This window comes from Mus pahari, chromosome 2 (assembly GCF_900095145.1).
Source record: "Mus pahari chromosome 2, PAHARI_EIJ_v1.1, whole genome shotgun sequence".
NCBI classification, from domain to species: domain Eukaryota; kingdom Metazoa; phylum Chordata; class Mammalia; order Rodentia; family Muridae; genus Mus; species Mus pahari.
In genome coordinates this window covers 12,835,266-12,850,121 of record NC_034591.1, presented here as the reverse complement: position 1 = coordinate 12,850,121, position 14,856 = coordinate 12,835,266, and the positions used below count along the sequence as shown (strand labels likewise).

The 14,856-nt window shown below is 37.9% G+C and overlaps 1 protein-coding gene across 1 annotated transcript in view; it reads right to left on the bottom strand.

Annotated features, from left to right (window-relative positions):
• The window catches only part of LOC110316158 (guanine nucleotide-binding protein G(t) subunit alpha-3), a 49,567-nt gene that overhangs the window by 2,251 nt on the left and 32,460 nt on the right, over positions 1-14,856 (bottom strand). The window contains exons 5-7 of the mRNA XM_021190254.1: positions 12,815-12,943; positions 2,260-2,389; positions 1,907-2,060 (exon numbers count right to left, since the gene is read on the bottom strand). Coding sequence (XP_021045913.1) covers positions 1,907-2,060; positions 2,260-2,389; positions 12,815-12,943 — 413 coding nt within the window. The remainder of the gene's footprint in view (positions 1-1,906; positions 2,061-2,259; positions 2,390-12,814; positions 12,944-14,856) is intronic.

Genomic DNA, 14,856 nt, shown 5'->3' with positions numbered 1-14,856 from the left:
TCTCTCTCTCTCTCTCTCTCTCTCTCTCTCTCTCTCTCTCTCTCTCTCCTCTCTTGCTTCCTTCTTGATAGAGAGCTAACAGGCTTCCTTTGCCACAATCCCTTGCCACAGACTGAGAAGTAACAGGGCTAACTGATTATAGATTGGAACTTCACAAATTATGAAATTAAGAAAAATGCCATTCTCTTTATCGTCTGATTTACCTTGGGTATTTGTAATCTTAACAGAAGACTAATAGCAGGTGCCTACATTTCATGCATTTAGCAAAACACACAGAGCTATGAGACACAGAGAACAAGGCCTAATTAAACTGTGGACTTCGGTTAATTTTGTGTCAACATCATTCCATCAATTACAACAAGCACACTGCATCAATACAAGAGGTAACTAATTGGATCCTATGGGAGAGGGGACAGAGTAAGTGCATAAAATCTCTGCACTCTCTAAGTATTCATATATCTGAATAAGACCTGCTCTAAGAGACTGTATTAATTATATATGTCCCTTAACTGTGTCTATATTTAAAGTACATCATTAAATATAGATTCATGATTGTATTTATCACACGATAGATGTATAGGCATTATAGATGGTGTTTGCAACTATAGAATGACACACTCTAAGTAAAGATTAGCCAGCATAAATACCCACTTTGACAGACTACCATGATCTTAGGACAACTAATACCCAGAAAGTCAAATTAGACATGCATTTATGATCAAATCTCAACTGTTTCAGTCTTAGATAACTTCATTAACATCAGTACAGCTAAATGCTTTTGCAACTTAGTTCCTAAAGGTAAACCAACTGTTTCATGTTACATGGTCTCAGTAGTTACTGACTGACAGGATTAGCAATGAAATGGTGGGACATCAGGAATTGAAAGAGAAGGGACGCTGTCGTCACATTCATTCCGGTTGTTCCATACCAACACTGTAGACACTGAAGAGCTACTGAGCTCCAGTGTGCCACTGTGAGCTCTAGATAAGGTGACTACAGTGACATTATTATACAGAAGTTAATACAGCCTGCGGCATCATTTGATGTGCATGCAGAGCAGCCACTCTCACCAATCTCACATTTTCCAGTTTGTTCCATTGGTGTTTGTTTTAATTTCCAAAGGATGACAAAAGCTCCTCTTTATTTGAGAGAGTCTTTTCCATGGGAATCACAGTCATGTTCAGATCCAAGCAGGAGGACTGGGGAGATGCCTCAGTTGCTAGAGAGTCTACCACACAAGTATGAGGTTTGAATTCCCTGAGTTTGAATTCCCAGAATGTCTGAATAAACCAGGGTGTGGCAGTGGGCTTCTGTAAACCCCAGGAAGGAGTGAGGAAGAGGGTGGGAACAAGAGGATTCATGAAGCTTGTTGATCAGCCAGTTTACTTGCACAGATGAATTTCAAGTTCTGTGAGGGACCATGTTTCAAAAAATAAAGGTTGGGACGGAGGCAGGTGGACACATTTCACAGAGGTTAAAAAGTGCATATTACTCTCACAAGGACCTAAATTTGGTTCACAGAACCTACAAGGTGACTCACTATTGTCTGTAATTCCAGTTTCAGGGTATCCAGAGCCCTGTTCTGTCCTCCAAGGGTACTACCACATGTGGTGCATATAAATTCTTGTAAGATCACACATATATAGGTTAAAATTCATTAATTTTTAAAGGTGGAGAATGATTAAGGAAAGGTATTAAATACCACTCCCAAAATTATATAGGTATGCACACAAACTTGCATATACACCCATACACACATTTACATATACTCAACAGTAACAAGTACATCACACACACACACACACACACACACACACACACACACACACACACACAGAGGCGGGGATAGGGGGAAGGGTGATGTCTTACAGAGTGTACGATGTAGAATCGAGGAGAACAATCTTACCAGTATATTCTGGAAAGCAGATGCTGAGGTGCACCTTAGTCACTTTCTCCTGGAAAAGATCTTTCTTGTTAAGAAACAGAACAATGGAGGTAGTTGCAAAATACTTGTGATTACAGATGCTATTGAACAGGTGAAGACTTTCATGCATTCTGTTCTGTGGTGTAAAGAAAGAGATCGCGTAAGGTTATCATGTGCAGGGTTTGAGCATGGGCATCACAAGCAAGTCCTAGACATCATATGCCCATTGGTAAGGTGGATGTTGGGTTGGGAAGTGAGTGCAGTACTATCCCTGGATAGCACTGTTGGGTTTGCCTTGATCTCTCCCCTGCCTCCACCTGCTGCATCTCACTTACCACCTCTTCATCTTCTACAAGCACCATGTCATAGGCACTTAGCGCTGCACAAAATATAATGCACGTGACTCCTTCAAAGCAGTGGATCCATTTCTTTCTCTCTGATCTCTGGCCACCTACATCAAACATTCTTAAAAAAATAAAATAAAACGAAAAATTACTCCTCCAAATTTTGGTCAGTGGTTGACACTGAACACATATTTCAATATACTTAAAATGCATTTCTTTTCCATTTCTGTTGGATAACCAAAGTTGATCAAGCACCACAGGGGGAATAAAAGAGAAATCTCATTCTTTCCTCTTCACATAGGACTGAGTGAAATTATTCTCATGGTAACTTGAACAACTGAAAAATTTAAAGCAGTTTACAATTTGAAGCAGTTTAAAATATCAGTTTTAGAAGAAGTTGATAAAGTTTATACATATCTTCAAGAATAGACCGGAAGATTGGATGTGTCAGTCTGATGACATGATTCTCTCTATCTCTTCCTACATTTCTTTTTTATCCAATAAGCTTGTGTCCTGTGCTAACACTGATTTAAATCAGTTTACATGGAGATGAAAAGATATAATTGCTGTTTTCAAAGATCCTGCTCGCTGACAGAGAGATAAACATGCAAGCAATCATAGTATTGTGTAATTAAATATTTAATTATTCAAAAAGTATGTCCATACACAGTGGGGTTCAAGTCATGCTGAAGGATCATGAGAATCACTCAAAAAGATGTGTTTAAATGTGCTGACTCAGTTCTATATCATCAAATTGGTAGCAATTGTCATGGTCAGAGAAAAGTGATAAGCAGCCAGCACTTCCTCTTTGTACCACTCTTTGTACCTTTTTTTATAGGTACTAACAGCTAAAATGAAGTCACCAATGTCTACTCAGGGCCAGTTACTAAAAGATTTTGCCTCCATAGCTTCCAATCTGTCATTAGCCAAGTGTAGCAAGTAGGGAAGGGTTATAAACTACAATGTACTGATGAGTAATTACAAAAAATGTCAACTGTGTGAAAATCTAAGAAAATGAGGAATTGAGTTTTGGCAGGTGTCTAGGGAAACATCTGGGAACAAGCAGAAGAGGAAACAGCAAAGACAAAGGATTGAAGGAGTCTCAACGAGCTGCCTGTGGTCGACTAGCTGTAGAGTAACTGACTCACAGGAATCTTAGATTTTATATTCCAGTCATTGGGGTGTGGAGTAGGAGATAATTCATAATTTGTATGGAAGACTAACATTGTTTATTTGTTTATTATGTAACTGAGGCTACTTTAAACTGAGGACAGAAGGCATTTGCTAAAGTCGAAACTAGGTTATAAGCTACAGGAATATTTGAGATGGAGATGATAATTAGTGAAAGCATCTGAATGTACAGGCCTAGAAGATGATCGTCCTTAGCCAAACAAATGTCAATCAACCAATTTCATGAAGAATATCAGAAGTATAATGCTTTGGGTATTGTAATCAAAGCAAGTCTGTAATCCCAGTACTCTGGAGGCAGAAATAGGAGTATCAGAGCAAACTCAAGACCACACACACAATGTACATAGTCAGAGAGTCAGAGGCTGGCTAAAGGAAAAAAAGCACACTATTTTGTACTTCATACTTCTCATGTTAAAACAGGAAAGAACAGATAAGTGGAGCTAAAATTTATCCACTGATAAGAAGGGAAAATTCAAAAAGTCTAAAGTTTAACTACAAGTTAGAAAATACAAGCACAAAGATAAGATAATAACAAAGCTATCTCTGGGGAAAAGGAAAAAAAATTCCTCAAATGCCCCAACCCAAACCCCTACTGTGCTACAAACTCTGGAGCATATGGAAGAATCTTTGACTCGGAGCCTCAGAAGGAGGAACTTATGAGAAACGTTTGGCTGTTTTTCTTACCTTTCAGATGTGTTCAGATAACTTGTTCGAGGTTGTCATTCATTTAACAGTTCTGAGTCGGCTATATTTTAGTCTCTGTGCTAGATAATAGGCTCATTTGTGTGATATTCTTTATTTATATATACACTTATATAGTACATCATAGGTCCTTAACTTATTCTAGCATGTGGAGCTAGCTGGAATGGTCTCTAGCTATCTCTCTCCGGATCATACAGCAGTTTTTTCATTATTGAAATTTCTTCTGAGGTGTTTCCCCATCTTTCAATAGAAATAGTGTAGAACTTCTGAGTTGTAGGTGATACGCATGTTCTTCACTTTGTGATTTGTTAGCCTATTTGGATCCTAGGATCTTATCAAAGGAATGGAATGTTGTGCCTGAGACTGGGCATTAGCTTGGGCTCTGGAAAGTACATCACTAAGATAGTATTAACAGTGGGCTTTTCCAGTCCAGCTGCCACCCTTGTTCACACCCACCAGATTTGAACAGATAGGGACATCAATAGTTCTAGTTGATTCTTGGACTCTAACCATCTCTCCAATGACTGCTTAGTGGAAAACTAAGTGATCTAGGGCCCAGGACAATGTAATCACATGAAAAGGCGATTTGGATTTTGAGGTGAGAACAAGGCATCTTTTTACAGAATATCAGGACTGGGAGTCAAGGACGTGTTGGTTAAACTCTATCCACTAGCAGGCCTTGAGTTTCTTTTAACAAGCTTTTATGCTCAATTACTATCTATTCTGAATTACTCTTCTTTAACTCACATCCTGTTTTCAGTCTAATTGCCTTCTAATCTTTAAATTCTTAGTCAAACTTTATCTTTCAGTTGTCGCTAAAAAACAAAACAAACAAATAAAAACTCTCTAATCTATTGCAGATGACCTAGTATTTTATGATAGCGAGAGTAATATGATTTCTCGAAAATTAGTTTCATCTTGTTTTATGTTTCACACAGGTTCTATTCTAAGTGAATTGCTAATAAGAATGACAAAGATATGAGAGTTCTGAAGGGAATTTAATGGAGGGAATAAATGCGCCAGAATTAGCACAAAGGCAGTTCACACCCTTCTTGCATACTTATTTTCTACACACGTTCCTTCACATTCTGTAGTACAATGATTTCAAGGGATTCATCTCCAACCTGAAGCCTGTGAAGAGTATGAAGTGATGATCAAGGTGAATGGAAGCTCAGTTACCTCATTGGTTAGGGCCTGACCTTCTCTGGGGATCTGGCAACCTTGCAGCTGACTAGCAACTCATGACAGGTATGAGAGGGGTCCTTCTCTTCATATAAGCCGTGGAGACACCCAAGTATTTTACACTATCATATTTTACGCTATCATAAAATACTAGGTAGTATTAAGTGTAAGTAGTGACACTACCTTACACTTGTATAAATGCCATATTTTAATTGTGTACTTTCCCTGAGAAACAAATTAATAGCTATAGATTTCTTTGTTCATGAAAACAGTTCTTTGCCAGGCAGTGGTGATACATACCTGTAATCCCAGCACTTGGGAGGCAGAGGCAGGAGGATTTCTGAGTTTGAGGTCAGCCTGGTCTACAGAGTAAGTTCAGGACAGCCAGGGCTACACAGAGAAACCCTGTCTTGAAAAAATGAACAAAACATAACAAAACAAACAAACAAACAAACAAACAAAAACAGTTCTTTTTGTATCAGGAGGAAAATAATATTCTGCTCACTAAAAGCTGAGTCTTTGCAGAGTTGAGCTAAGATGTTTTTAAAAGTATTTTTAAGTATTCATTTTTGACTAAATTCACTATAAGAACGTGGAACTTAGAGAACATGCCCTAAATTCTGTTCTCAGCATTGAACAGCTGAACATGCACCCATAAACATGTTTAATGATCTTAGATCTTAGCTTTCTTTCAAGAAAGCGGGGGGGGGGGCAAAGATCACTCAGTCTGTGTTCCTAGTGACAAAATGTTTTCTAAAGTCCATCTTCATATGAATCTTTATGATCTTCCCATTTATGACTCACATGAGTCACAGAATGTTTTCTGTACAGAATGACACAGAAAGCAGGGACCAGAGATCACTGCACATTTCTCTAGACCATCTGTTGTTGTTGAACTGAAATGTTCATTAGCAAATGAGATCAAGGTCCAGAGAGCTGATTTTATGTTGATTCCCCTGGACATCACATTAGCTTTATGAAAAGTTAGGTCCTCTTTCTCTGTTATTATAATGGTTTATTCCGCATATATATTTAACTTCAACTTCTTATAAAAATTCATACCGAGGCCTATTTTACAGAGGTATAAATTAATGTAACCTTTTCAAATTAGCTAAAGCTAGGAAAAAGGAGATTTACTTATATAGTTGATTACACACACACACACACACACACACACACACACACACACACACACACACTGTGACCATTCTGTGAAAAAACAAAAAAACAAAAAACATCTATAGTCACTGCCTAATGGTTTAGACTGATAGGAATGGGTCATACATGGGTAGCTTTAGCTTCCACAATGAGACTTTCAAAATGTTACATGCAACTTGAAATACTAACTTTAGATTTGGGGGAGGTTATTTAGTTAATTTTTAGTAAGGTTTTATAAACATTTTCAAACTCCTGTTGGTAAAATTAGGATTCTGGAAATTTAAAAAAAAATTTTAAATTATTGATTAGGATATAGACAAAAATGAACAAGCCAAGCTTTTAAGCAACATCCAGATATTGATTATGTGTTAAATTGTCCATGATATTAACATAGGGCAAGTCACCAGAGTCCTGTGACTGGTTTAAACAGCTGACTAAATTGTTGAGTTTTATGGTTCTATTTAATCAGTTGGAAGGCTGTTAAATTTTATGGATCAAATAGTTGGCTAAATATTTGATAACACAAAAGTACTTAATCCTCATATTATAATAAATTAGTATGAATAATTTGACTATTACAATCTCTGTAATACATAATTTATTACATAATCGATGGGAGCTAGCCACTGGCAATGCTTCTGTAACTCATTTGTGGTAGACATCATCACCTCTTCCGTAGGCATGAGTCTAGGAAAAGATTCTGTGTCTAACCTTTTCTACTCTATTGCCATATAAAAAACAAGTGCTAATCATTGAAGGGATTTGTTTCAAACTATTCTGTTAAATGAGATTTGCTGAAGATGCTGATGAATGCAAAATTGATTAACCGTCTTAGGATGGTTACAAGTGAGGATGTGAATTGCTGACTGTGTGCCATCATTACACAACCACAGTCAAATGAGCACCATACTTCTTTCTCTAGCCCTGTTTTGAAAACAGAGAAGAACAGATATGAACTGACACCAAGGCATGCACAGAGGTATGTCTAAATCACTTCATTAGTCTTTTCATTTAAAAATAATCAAAAAGATTTAGAGCCAAAAGTGAGTCCAGTCTAAATATTGCCATGTTTACAAATGCCATTTATCATGTGCACTATAATTTTAAATTATGAATAATTAGAATATATTGTATGTAAAAACCATTTTCAATAAAAAACATAAAAAAATAATTCTGCCTTATAATTTAAAATCATGATGTCACTAAGATAAAATCTTGGTTATGCATGTTGTTACATACATATAATCTCAACACTTACGAGATGGAGGCAGAAGACTGATAAGTTTGAAGCTATCTTAGGCTACTTTGTGATATCATGGGCAGCCTAATGCTACTTATCTCAAGATCAAGGGTTAAGAGACCAGTTCAGCAGAAGGGGAACCTGCCTAGTGTGTTGAAGTGCCTAAGTTTTATGCCCAGCTCTGCAAAACAAACAATAGTCAAATTCAATCACATATTATACTCGTATCACTCATCATGACCACATATATAACTAACATGCAGCATATGTAAATTAATATTATATGAGTTCTAATAGAGAATAACAAATGTAAGCTGGGATTGAGCTGCTGGGTAGACCACAAGCCCTGCTGCTAAGTCTGGTAACTCATACACTTGGAAACGAACACAGTGAATAGAACTCCACTTTATATTTTAGGAAAACTGTCTCTCTATTTTTTTTTCAAATCCCAGATCTTCTTAAATTTGTGACAGTACTTATGCCAAATTTACAATTTTTAAGCTCTCCGTTGAGGTTTCCAGCCTTTCTGGCTCTTATGCAGAGTGCTTTTCGTTCTCTAATTGTAGAACATTTAAGGAGAAAATGACTTTTTACAATTGATAACTCAATTTAGATTTGTTCCTACGTCACTTAAGTATAGGGAATTACTCAACAACAGAAGGGCTTAGATTTGCTTTTCATTTTCCAGTGAGGTTGCAACTTGAACATCTGTAAACATCAGTGGTCAGATCATCAGTTAGAACGCTCTGCTTTGATAAGAACTTTCAGATAAGTTGTCCTATCAGCTTGACAGTTGGCACACTGGCTTGAGATAAACTCTAGGATAATTTCCATTAAATTATATGATTCATGGAGGCGATCCATTACCTTGGCAGAGAGAGCTTTCCATTTGGTATTCATTCCTATTTAAAATTCTAGAGTTCCCTATCTGTATGTAAATTAACTAATGTAAATTAACTCTTTAGTTTTAAATAGTTTTAGGATGACTTCTGCTATGCTAATACAAATCAATGGTAAAGTAATGTATTTTAATACCCGGGCAATTGTTGAAGGGAAGTCTGAAGGTACATTATTTTTATATTTAATTTTGAAATTCAGAATGTTATACGTACTACGAAAGCCTATACATTTGGATTATTCTGCTCAGTACTTGAAAGAAAGATGGTTAAACTTTAAGGATGTATTAAACAACCATTATATATCAACTGACATGAATAGACATTAAAATTCTTCAACAAGCTGTAGTTTTTTCTCGCCTATCATTTTTTTCTCTGAAAGGGATTGTGAAAGACTACCAACTGTATACAATATTTGCTCTTGAAGAAAAGAATGCTTTCCATACCAACGTATCTAACAGTCATCAATGACATCATGCAAAGATACACTCCTTATTAAAAAGGGACTATGTACATTTTGATAACTACTTCAGCATTTCTTTGTATGCTATTTGGAGATTCGCTCCCAATGTTCATTTCTTGATTCTTTATCATATATAAATATAGCACCACCCAGCTTATCATGTCACATGCAACAATTTTGGATACATGCTGCTTCATGTGATATTACTGCAAAGTCGACTAAAGCTGACCATTTGCTTTACTTACTATGGGTAGGCACTGGCAGTGGATCAAAACATCACATGTGGGCCCTCACTTTCTAAGGTTGAGAGTTCATAAAATAGAAATGGGAACAAAAGGGGGAAATGAAAAAGTAGCAGGGAAGTTAAGAACTGGTAACAAGAAGAAAAAGAGGAGACAAGTTTGGTGTATTAATTTGAATGCTTGCAGAATTGTGGAGACAGCTGTTTGTTTGAATGTCCTTCTCACTTTGCATGTGTAATATAACACTACTAGTTTGAAACTGCCACGTGGAGGAGGTATTTACATCAGAGAAATCAATAACCACAAATTAGCTTTAATTCCCCGTTATTCATTTGCCCCACTGCATTGGAAAGGCCTTTGTTAAACTTGTGCCCAAACACTGTTGCCTGTAAGAGTGAAAACTATATATAGCCAGGAAACAGAAGGTCAAGACTCTGACGGATAAGTATTAGGTTTTTTTTTTTTTTTTTTTTTTGAATCTTTATGATAAAAAGGAGCAAAACCACGTTAAGTAAAGAGTACAGCTCGCATAAATGTCCTTGTGCCTGGAATGTTAGAACCAGAGAACCAGCTAATTCTGTGAAGACAGAAAGTCAGTGTGGTGGGTAGTGCCAACGCTGGGAGGTTTGTGATATCTAGCAGGTGGCATTAATTATCAAAACTGCCATATGGTTCATATAACCTGGGTCTGAGGATATTCTAGTTGCTTATGTAGCATCAAGACACTAACTCTGTGCTGACTGTTAAGTTGATCCAACCTTTATCCTACATGTGCTATCTAAGAGATCCATAGCTGCTGCTGCTGTTTCCTGGAGATCCAAAGAAGGGATATCTGGCACGACTAGCCTCAAGGCCATAGCAATTCTAGCCTGTGCCGTAGGAACTAGAAGAGAAGAAAGAGAGCGAACAGAAAAGGGAGTATGTGAAAAGGTCCTTGGCACGGCAGAGGGAGACAGGGGGAGCAGCTGTGGACTTGGCTCCCAAAGGAAACCTTCAGAAACTGGGGCAAAGATCATCTGGCTGCAACAACACCAAGCTAGAACTGAGGAGAACTTGTTGGAGTTTGCCAAGGGAAAGTTGACTTCATTCTCTGTGACCCTTTGCCCTGCTTTGATATTTGACCAATTTTTCAGAAAATTAACTATTTGTAGGCCTGAAATTTAGTACGAATTAAGAAGACATTATTTCCATATCACTTGAAAATATCCTGTATAATGACTGTTTTAATTAGCTAGCTAATAATAACCAATTTTGGCACTTTGCAGTCTTTCAAAATTTTTATCTCCCTTAAACTGAATTGAGAATATTGGCTAATTAGCATTTACCTATATTTTTTTCTCATAAGGGTTATAAAAAAATTCATGTCTGCTGTTCTCCAGGTTTTTTGTTTGTTTGTTTGTTTTTGTTTGTTTGTTTTTAATTCTTTGAGTACATTTTCATTATTGTGGGCAAGACTGACCTTGTTTCTTATGTAGTTTTAGCATGTTTTCATTACTAACATATTTAGTTGGAACCTGCTATTATTAATATCCCACCTCATCCTAAATTCATAGAACACTGTTAAATTTTGTATAAGGTCCCCAATGAAGGAGCCAGAGAAATACCCAGGGAGCTGAAGGAGACTGAAGCCCCACAGGAGGAACATCAATATGAACTAACCAGTAACCTCCAGAGCTCCTTGGAACTATGTGGGGCAATGGGCTATGCACAGACAGTCTGGTCTCCAGTCGAGCTAAGGTCGTGAAACCCTGTAGAACCTGGTGGTGATAATTCACCTACATGGAATGGAAGGCATTCCCTCATGTCTCCTGGACTCCTGGCTCCTGTCCAAGTTACCACCCCCACAGCCCCCACAGGAGAAGTGTGTGGCTAGTAGTCACGTACATACACAATGTCCCACGCTTCTGACCTTCAGGCTAGACTCCTCCCAGTTACCTAATGACAGCAAGAGGAGCTCTAAGAGTAGCTGCTTGGCCCCTCCTCTCTCTCTCCTGGAGAACTCTCTCTCTAACCTCTTACTCTCTAGCCTTTCCTCTTTTTCTTTCCCCCTTCCCTCCTCTTGGCCATGGCCAGTCTCTCTCTCTCTTTCTACCTTTTCTCTTCCCCCTGCCTTTCTATAATAAAGCTCTAAAACCATAGACTGTCTCTGCTCATCAAGGCCCACTGTGCTTGGATGATGGGATAGGCTTTCTCCTAAGGAGCCATGCCTAATCTCCCGTCAGAAGGCCTTCCTGTACTCCAGCCATGGACCGGTCTAAGGACTCTCTCCTGTGTTGGAACCTCTCTCCCTCTGCCCTCTCTCCTGTACCTCCGGGGCCGAGAGTGTCGCCCTGGGACCCCTGGTATCAGGGGCTGCCCCTTGTCCGCCCCCTGTCGAGTGGGGTCCAGTGGCTTCACACAGCCAGATGTCCACCCCAGGCTAAGTGGAAAGCATCCGGCAGTCCTCCCAAGTCCACCTGCCCAGAGCACAGGAACGCTGGTGGGTCGTGGGCTCTCTCCCTCCCTCCACTATTCCCCAATGCCCCTCAGTCCCACAGAACTATACCACCAATCAAAGAAAACACATGGTGGAACTTGTGGCTCTAGCTATATATGCAACAGAGGATGGCCCAGTTGGTCACCAGTGGGAGGAGAGGCCCTTGTTCCTGTGAAGGTTCTATGCCCCAGTATAGAAGAATGCCAGGACCAGGAATGGGAGTGGGTGGGTTGGGGAACAGGGGGAGGGGGGCAAGGATAGGGGATTTTCAGAGGGAAAACTAGGAAAGAGAATAACATTTGAAATGTAAATAAAGAAAATATCTAATAAAAAACATGAAACAGAAAAAGAAAACTGTTAAACATTGTATAAACAAGAACAAATATCTTGCCCTACCTCAGGGGGAAAATATGAAAGCTGTTAAAAACCAAGAGATGCTGTCTAACTGTATTATGGTTTACATTTCTTAGTAAATCTAAAGAGGATTTCATAGTACAATTTCAAGGGTTTACTTGAACGGGAATTCAATGCAATGGCAAAAACACTAGGACACTCATTTCCATACCAAACCAGGCTGATGAAAATATGTACGTTTTGATTCTTTTAAATAGAATCACATTCAAATAACAGTATTTTAATTATTTTAATTTTAAGCTAAGGTAAATTTAAGGAATATTTCAAGCAAATAGAGAAGTAAGCAGGCAAACAAAATAGTATCCCTGACATCTGTTGCTAAAAGGCTACTTAAATCAAACTCAGAAAGTCATTTTTAAGTATTAGAAAAGAGAATTGGGCTACCACTTGTTTGAGAAATGCAGCCTAGAAGGAAGGACAGGCTCAGAGTAGGGTGGGGTGGACTGTAGAGATGAAGGGTGGGGTGATGTCTGTTTAGGGGGTCTAGCCAGCTAATTCCAAAATCATTGCACCTGACTCCATGATGAAATACTGAGCTGAAAGCATCCTCCACCCACACTTAGAAGGCAGGTTTGAACATACCTGAAGTTCAAGTCTTTAAAGGAGAATTGAGTTTCAATGATACCAGTGGTTTTCACCCGGGAATGTAGAACGTCTTGCTCATTTGGCACATACCCAGGGGCTGTGAGTCTGTCTAAGTCATTAAGGTAGCTAAGAGAAAAAAAAATCAAATGGAGTATATTTTATTTTTGACTTTACATTGGATACACTGCAATTCAGTGCAAATGTATTTTAAGAGTTTAATGTACAGTGGGAAAAAAAAAACTCTATTTGTTGTTTGTTATGCTGATGTGAATGGCAGGCCTTGTAGCTCAGATGTCACAGTTGCAGAATGCGGAGTCTACAGAGCTCCTGGAGAACTCTTCTCTAAGAACTCCTCAAAGCCACTTTAGCCCTAGACTTATGAAATCTGTAGGACAGACTCACTGTCATATAGATAGAGATATGGAAGAGTCTTTCCCCATGCAGAGCTGTAGAGATGTATTTCTATGTACTATGCTGCCTTGGAATGCTTGTAGCAACAGTTATTACAAGCTCCTCAAAGATCCTGTTATGGGAATCACTCGGTTTCCATTCTAAGGCAGTGGTTGGTGTGAATAACAATTTGAATTGTTTAAGAGTTATTAATTGTTTGGATGTTTTTACATGGACTTCTTAAGTTTAGAACATTATAGCCATCTATGTACTGTACCACCCCACTGTCTATCAGTGCATGGTGCAGCCCTTAACTCTTCAGAATTCCTACTGTTACTGGAGTGAACTCTTTGCTTGGTTGTTCTTTTTGTTTATTTGGTTTTTGTTTTATTGATTACAGTATCTACAGCTTGGCAAGGGTTAAATGTAAGCTTGCTCAGCTCTGTGCTCTTAGTCTGTTAGACTAAAGAATGAAAACTATTCTTAGCATCTTTATCCTTTCAAGCTGGATCTACAATTAAAACTGTATTTCCTTTCATTTGTAGTGTTGTGTATGACACTACAGATTAAATGGCTTAGCAATATGGCTATTTCTGCAATAAATTTAAATGCAAAATTGAGCCATGCCTGCATACACATTTTTAAAGTTTGGTGTCCTTCCAAAGAACTTTGAGGGTATATTCATACCAAATGTTAGTTATTGCCTACAAAGTTAAATTTGTTCAGAGATTATGTTAAGTTCAGATGTATTAGCATCTAACACAGCAGTTCTCAATCTGTGGGTAGCAACCCAGTTGGGGAGGGGGGTGGTCAAACAACCCTTTCACAGGGGTTGCATGTTAGATATCCTGCATATCAGATATTTACATTATGATACATAACAATAGTAAATTTTCAGTTATGAAGTAGTAACAACATAATTTTATAGTTGGGGGTCACCACACGTGGAACTGTATTATAGGGTGACAGCACTAGGAAGGTTGAGAACCAGTGATCTACCACAATGACTTTAAAACAAAGTTCTTTTACCCTTAAAAATAGATTCAGTACCTAAAGGTTTCCTCAAGGAGAAAAAATATAATTGTGTATAAGAAATAACATAATGGTTTTATGCTAATAAAGACTGGTTACCTTTAAATGGGTATTGACTTGAGATTTAATGGCATCAAAGAATGAATTGGCAGATTTTACATTTTTATTTTTTTTACTATTACTTGAAGCATTGTACATTTTCTATTGATGAAATCTGATATGTGGGAAGTGCATGATATGTCAGTCATTTCGTGTCCAAGTTAAAAAAAATAAAAAGTAATATACTTACAAAATAGAAATCAAATCCATTTAAAGAAAGCTTGAGTAAAAATACATTTTAAATAATTTTTCCTTGCATTTGTAAATCCTTTTAGGCAAAGAAGAGACTTTAGCAAATTGGCGGATTTTCATCAAAGGTGCTGATTTTAAAAAGTAAATTTGGTATTTGAATGCCCAAGCCTGTAGTTTCTAAAACCATTAGCTGTTGTGATTCAAGCCATGTATAATGTGTTGATCATTTACTTCTTCTTCTTCTTCTTCTTCTTCTTCTTCTTCTTCTTCTTCTTCTTCTTCTTCTTCTTCTTCTTCTTCTTCTTCTTCCTCTTCCTCTTCCTCTT